This window comes from Aplidium turbinatum, chromosome 2 (assembly GCF_918807975.1).
Source record: "Aplidium turbinatum chromosome 2, kaAplTurb1.1, whole genome shotgun sequence".
NCBI classification, from domain to species: domain Eukaryota; kingdom Metazoa; phylum Chordata; class Ascidiacea; order Aplousobranchia; family Polyclinidae; genus Aplidium; species Aplidium turbinatum.
The window spans coordinates 56,308,030-56,315,131 of NC_137473.1; the positions used below are offsets into that span (position 1 = coordinate 56,308,030).

Consider the following 7,102-nt stretch of genomic DNA (forward strand, 5'->3'; position numbering starts at 1 on the left):
ATAGATGCAAAGGATATAAATATATAAAACAAAGAATTATGCGATACACCAAACATGCCAGCACTGCATTATTCACCTAACTCACGAGAAATATTTTAATTGACAAGTGTGACAGCCTAACTGTCTTGAAAAGACATGCACATAAAATAACCAACTGTAGGACTACAATCAATGGATGACGTGATTGTCACGTCACAGGATTTTTCTTTAGTCCTTTTTTTTATACAGTATTATTCACAGCAAAATCGAGAAGTAGCTTTGTATGTATTATTAATTTAGTTTTCTATGTTGCAAACTTGCTTTGTGGTCTTAATATTCAACTTGAACAAGCTGCAAGATGCGTAATTTATGTCTTCATGTCATCATCGTTGGAATGATCATTAGCAGCTTCGTCCACGGGGGAAGCGATGAAAGCCAGAAATGTACCGAGAATGATTCAAGGAAGGTCTACGATGGGTGAGCACGAACTAAGCGTTGTCATGGCAATTGTGACGTCACAAGCGCCTGGTTGTTTGCGTTTGACTTAGAAAAGTTTTTATTTGATAAACTTCACAGCAATATTTCAAATTGGATGTTTCTGGTGGGTTGTTTGGGTTTTTCTGGTGCATGGGAAATGAAGACCGCGGTGGCCTTGGCTTGAACGACGGCACCAAGAGGTGTTTGTTTGTTTGATTGATATTTACACTGTAATGCAAGAGGGAAATCCCCTGACCAGGGTTGTTTTTGTTTCAGTTGCACGTTGGATTACCGACAGATGGCGCTGTGGTGCGATCTGACAAAGCTGACGTGCATCCCAAAACCTGAGGAGGTCAAGTCGTATGCGCCATGCGACAGAGCGATCTATTTGTTCATGAACAACAGCTGCCTCGATCACATTGATCCTGGTAATGAACTTTCTTTGTCGGTTTGAAGCCAGACTTTCTGATCATGATGGCAAATTGTTTCATTCTTATCTTCTTTGTTTGAGTATTCCTTCATGCATTTTGGGTCCAGCCTCCGAGGATTTCTCCTTTGTTACACCAGAACAAAAGTGTTCATACCGGCAACGGAGCTAAGTTTTTTATTTAAACTACTTACTTTTGACAGAAACAGAAAAACTGGTTTCGAAACATTTTCGTTTTGAACAGCCTTACTAAAGAGCAGCCGACCTTGAGTGTTCGTTGCTATAGTTTGTCTGTGACACATTTCATTGTATTTCAGCTGTCCTTCAACAATACATCTCCTTAAGATGGGTTGACTTTTCCGACAATTCTCTTACGAGCATTCCCGTGAATTCGTTTTCCAAAGCTGGGAAGCTGCGTCATCTTGATGCATCTATGAACAATATTTCCGACTTCAGCTCTGAGGCTTTTCCAGGTAGTTGCGTTTACTTGATAAGACATCATAGATGTATTCTAGTGATATTCGGTTCACCTAATTTATTTTTGTTTATCTTTTTGTTCACTTTAGCTCATAATCACTTGAGGAGTCTCTCATTGTCTGAGAATGTTATTTCACACTTGACACCTGGTGCTTTTGAGAGGATGGTTGAGCTGCGAACCATTAACCTGGATGGCAACCAGATAACCACATTCAACGTGGGATGGTTTCCAAAGCGCTCTCGTCTCTCAGTAAGTTTCATATGATTGGTTCAGATAAAGTCAGCTGATTTTATCGCAACCAATCATAGCCTACACGGCCACCAACAGGTGTTTGTATAATTACATAGTTATATAGTAGTATAGTGTTTGCGTAGTTACTGATTTTGCGGGGCAGCAGATTAACCAAAAAATATATTTGGCCCTCTCAAATTAATGTGGCCTGTAGGTCTTTAGACAAGGTAGTAAACAATAAGAGAAAAACCAACCGCGTTGGTTGATCCATTTCTTATTGTTCATGGTTTAAAAGTTTTAAGTTTAAATGCGACATATTACAAGGTCCGATCCTGCACTGATGGTGCAGCATATTACAAGGTCCGATTCAGCATATTACAAGGTCCGATCCTGCACTGATGGTGCAGCATATTACAAGGTCCGATCTTGCACTGATGGTGCAGCATATTACAAGGTCCGATCCTGCACTGATGGTGCAGCATTTTACAAGGTCCGATCTTGCACTGATGGTGCAGCATATTACAAGGTCGGATCCTGCACTGATGGTGCAGCATATTACAAGGTCCGATCCTGCACTGATGGTGCAGCATTTTACAAGGTCCAATCTTGCACTGATGGTGCAGCATATTACAAGGTCCGATTCTGCACTGCTGGTGCAGCATATTGCAAGGTCCGATCCTGCCCTGATGGTGCAGCATGTTACAAGGTCCGATCCTGCACTGATAGTACAGCATATTACAAGGTCCGATCCTGCACTGATGATACAGCATTTTACAAGGTCCGAACCTGCACTGATGACACAGCATTTTACAAGGTCCGAACCTGCACTGATGGTGCAGCATATTGCAAGGTCCAATCCTGCACTGATGATACAGCATTTTACAAGGTCCGATCCTGCACTGATGGTGCAGCATATTGCAAGGTCCGATTCTGCGCTGATGATACAGCATTCGTTGACTTCTATCAAGCGTGTGCTGTTGCTTATATACATCGTCAATTGACCTCTTCATTAAGTGAGAGAAAGTGAAATCAAATAAATTAAAGCTTTTATCTATTTTGTGAAACCATCGAAAAAAGATCATTTGATGAATTTTCATCTGCAGGTTCTGAACATGAGAAACAATCTCTTGCGTTCTGGGTTTGAACCTAACCCAGGACAGTTTAAAGCTCTCAAAGTAATCCATCTGGGCGGAAACAAGATTCAGAGCCTTTACAGAAAGAACTTTTCACATTTGACAGACTTGCAGTAAGCCTCGTTAATGTTTTTAGATTGTGATGATCTGCTTTGAATTAGTAATTTTATTCTATTGTAACGTGTAAACAAAACATAAATTTTAATAAAATCAACCTCACAAACATATTTTTAAAATTCAAAGTTACTATACATTGAAGTGCTTTGTGCTACAGTGCACATAATGACGTAAATGCATCTTGTTTATAGCATTATATTGTTGCAATCCAACATTATATTGTTGCAATCCTACATTATATTGTTGCAATCCAACATTATATTGTTGCAATCCTACATTATATTGTTGCAATCCAACATTATATTGTTGCAATCCTACATTATATTGTTGCAATCCAACAAAAGTACTATGATTTCCACCACTTAGAAGTTATTGTTTCAAACAATCGAATACATCATAGCCATTGTTACTGGTATTGTCATGTGTATAGTAGACTTTAGCCATTGTTGCGCTTCATACGCTCTCTTGCAGCATTTCATGAGTTACATTCTGCAATGAACAATGGTCATTGTTCTTGTTTCTAGCGAGATATATTTGAACGACAACAAGATATCGACAATAGAAGCCGACGCGTTTGATGAAGCCACACAACTCACAACAATCAATTTGAAGAACAACCAACTTGAGAGTCTCCCCAGAGGACTGTTCAACAAACTATGGTAACTATGGTAGCAAGCTCTTGCCAAAACTTGTTTCATTCTGTCTGAAATCCCATAACGTTTGCACATTTCAAAATATTAAGTAAAAATTTCTAAGCATTTGTAGCACTGTAAATCATTTGTTTGAGTCCTTGTTCATGTAACAATGATAATATTTTCAATGAAAAAGATTTTGATTTGATTTTGTGTTTATCACAACCACGTCTTCTTACTCTTCAATCTGTTTGCTTTCGTGCAGCTCCCTTCGAGAACTGGTATTAAGTGGAAACCAATTGGCAACCCTACATCTTGATTGGTTCGCTAATCCATTACGTCACTCTCTGAGCACTGCTACACCAATGATGTTGTCGTTATCCCACAACAAATGGTCATGTGACTGCAGAATGCTCGCTTATTGGGTGAGAAGTTATTTAACGCCAAACACATTGTAAAACCAGGTACTTTCCATCGATATCAGCTCAGTCTGAAACAAATTTTCACCGATCAGGCATTGATCTCAACCGACAATATGAAAATCTGTGCCAGATAAAGTGGTAACCTGGGCAACTGGTGCGTCAGTTAATTCACGCCAGAATACTTCAAAGCGACGGTCCAGGTGTTTGCTGCTGGCAGCTGCACGAAGGCCTGGGTTCGATCCTAGCTGCGTGTAAACAAGTTTTTGGGGAAAAACTTTGCAATTCAGTGGCCTATCTTGTTAAATGTTGTAAAGCATTCTGATCATTTTGCAAACTTAATGGTTATCCTTTAGTGTCAGCTCAATCAATCTTTCACGTTCAATCCTCAAAATTATTCAATAATAAAATATATTTTAAAAACATGTTCTCAATAAAAATTATATGTTTTTGTTTCAAAAAAATATATTTGTCAAAGCTTTGATAGAGAAGTGAATTAAGAAATAACAGTTAACCTCTCAAGTAAATGAATCTTTGATAGAGAGTTTGCGCTTTTGAACCATAAAGCCATACTTTGTTTTGCTCGTCAAATATTTATCAATCTCATTGACTGAAAATTTTAGAAACTTCTTCAACATTTAAAAACTGAGAGTAGTGAACATGCTTCAACGATGGACGTGGAATGCAGCTTTCCAGAATCATTTCGTGGAAGCAACTTAAAGAGCATGTCAAAGAAACAATTACTCTCTTCTGGATCCTGCAGCGGATTTGCGGCAGAAAACAAAATCCCGATTCCAAAAAAGCGAAAACGGAGTGTAGAGGATGACGCGGAATCAATCATGGAAGACATTGTCGCTTACGGTAAAATCGCTGGTAAGTGCGCAGAGCTTGCGCCTAATCGTCCAGAGAAAGACGACATTGTTACGTCACTGTTTGTTAATGAAGATGATACAGAGATGAAATTAACATCAGAAGAAACTTTCCCCAATTCTGGGTCAGTTGTCATCGTCACTTTTTCTCTCAATGCTTCTTTTGCGCTTATTGCGGCGGTAGCTGTAGCTTTGTTTACGTCATAAGTTCAATCACAAATTCAAAGCAGATTCAAAAAAGTGAAAGATAATCAAGATGAGACGAAATCACTAACCAGGGACGGAAACCATCGGCCTACAATTATTAAACTTATGCTGCATGCCATAAAATTCAACATAAAAAAGTTTCAAGTAAAAATACTACAGTTTGACTGCCCTCAAGTGCACAGTGAAAAGTTTGGGGGGCGCAACTAACAAAAAACCTAGATTTTTCGAAGTATTTCTTGAACTACTTATCACAAGCACTCCACATTGGTTCTAAATGATGCCAAAATTTGATTGCTTGTACTTAACAAAACTTTGGTCATAACTAGACTCTATCATGTAGTTTTATCAAAAACAAATTTTGGTATTTCTTTGTAAATTTTCTCTGCATTTTATGCTTGATATGCATTCCAACAACAAAGTACAAATTCATTTCAACCAGTTAGTAATAACTTGGAAACTCAGCATCATCATCATCATCCGTTCAGTCGATTTCAACTCTCGGTCACTCTATAGACCTTCTCCCTTCACAGCTCTCGATTCCTCACAACCTCATTCAGCTCTCCCATGCCCATCCCGCTGTCATTCGTCATTGTGTCAAACCGTCTCGTTTTGAGATGATCCATTCTTCTTCCTCCGCTCACCAACCAAACATGATATATTTTTTCAGTGATGTGCCTCATAATGTGGCTAAATATGAAAGTTTCTGTTTCACTATTCAAGCCTGTAGAGATATGTCCAGTTCAATTTGGTCTAAAATTTGTTTGTCTGTCGTTTTACTGTCCAAGAAACACGCAGCATCCTTTTCCAACACCACAATTCGAAAGCTTCAATCCTTTTTCTGTCTGCTTTGTTCATTGTCCATGATTCGCATCCGTAAGTTGTAATTGGATTATTATACTTTTGATCAGCTTCTGTTTTGTTTTCAGTTTGACTTCCAAATCTTATTCATTCTTACCAATGCATTTCCTCCCAATGTGATTCTTGTATTTATCTTTGGTAAGCTGTTCAAGTCCCAGCTTATTTTTGATTCTAAAAATATGAAGTCCTCCACTGTTTTAATTTTTTTGTTGTCGTTCTTGATATTTGGTTTATCCGCCTTTTCAGGTATGATAATTTTTGTCTTTTTCCTCTTCTTAAGACCAACCGTTCTCCTCAACGCGGTGGAGAGGTGGCAACAACGTATGCTATATACGTTGGCTAAACGGCTCTGGCCTGGGGAAAGACATGCCAACCTACCCCAGAACTCTGCTAAAATAATTTATGGTGACAGAGAAAAAAAGGACATCAGCAGTACTTAAAAATTCGGAAAGCAGCGTTTGAAAGGCCAAAAGTTAAAGAATTGTTACAGTTACTGCACGGTATAACAACTAGTAATAAATAAGCAATGACAACAAATAAATTCCTTGTGGGCCCTCTGAAGAGATTAACATTTGGAAATTGGTTAAAGATGCCCTTTTGGAGTACACGTTTTTGAAAAGAACTTATTTTTGTGGCAGTTATGTTTGAGACTTGTGAGTATATAGACTATGGAGAATAGGTCAGTGACCCATTCCTGCATTTACCTGCTTACGTAAATTCAGCACTGATAATTATGTGTTTTATCATGATATGTCAAGCGCTGAAGTGCAGTGACAAACTCACCCCAAGTTGCCATTACAGAACTCTGCACTTTGTTGCGATATGTTTTCGTGTGCGAACTATACACATCTATGGATAAACGTTGACGATATTTTGAAAGCCGAAAACTTTCGTTAGATCTTGGCCAGGGAAGTAAAGTGTCACGAGCATAATTGCACTTAACAATGCGTTGCACTTGCTTTTGTTTCCACTGAAAAACTATTATTTAAAGGCCTACTAAATGAAAATTTCAAACGGGAATTAAGCATTAAAATGCGTAAACTGAACATTCAAGAATACATTTAAAAAAAAAATACCGAAAAAAAAATGTTTTCAATGGCGCTGGCAAGGCCCAAAGTCCAATGTTTCATTTTTTTCAAAATAACCAAAAGTGCAAACACAGCTCGAGAATACGTCACAAAAGACAGCAATAACAAAAGCCACGCTACAACATCTGATGTTTTAACATCAGATCTGAGGTTTTGAACAAACTGTCTGATGTTTTGATGTTGAAAT

The 7,102-nt window shown here is 38.3% G+C and overlaps 1 protein-coding gene across 1 annotated transcript; it reads left to right on the forward strand.

The window, feature by feature from the left end:
- Positions 1–337: 337 nt before the first annotated feature.
- LOC145764460 (uncharacterized) lies at positions 338–6,354 on the forward strand. The gene is made up of 8 exons (XM_082576074.1): positions 338–456; positions 733–884; positions 1,201–1,356; positions 1,450–1,610; positions 2,696–2,838; positions 3,367–3,501; positions 3,740–3,899; positions 4,517–6,354. The coding sequence occupies exons 1-8, from the start codon at positions 338–340 to the stop codon at positions 4,967–4,969; spliced, it is 1,479 nt and encodes a 492-aa protein (XP_082432200.1). The 3' UTR covers positions 4,970–6,354.
- Positions 6,355–7,102: the final 748 nt, after the last annotated feature.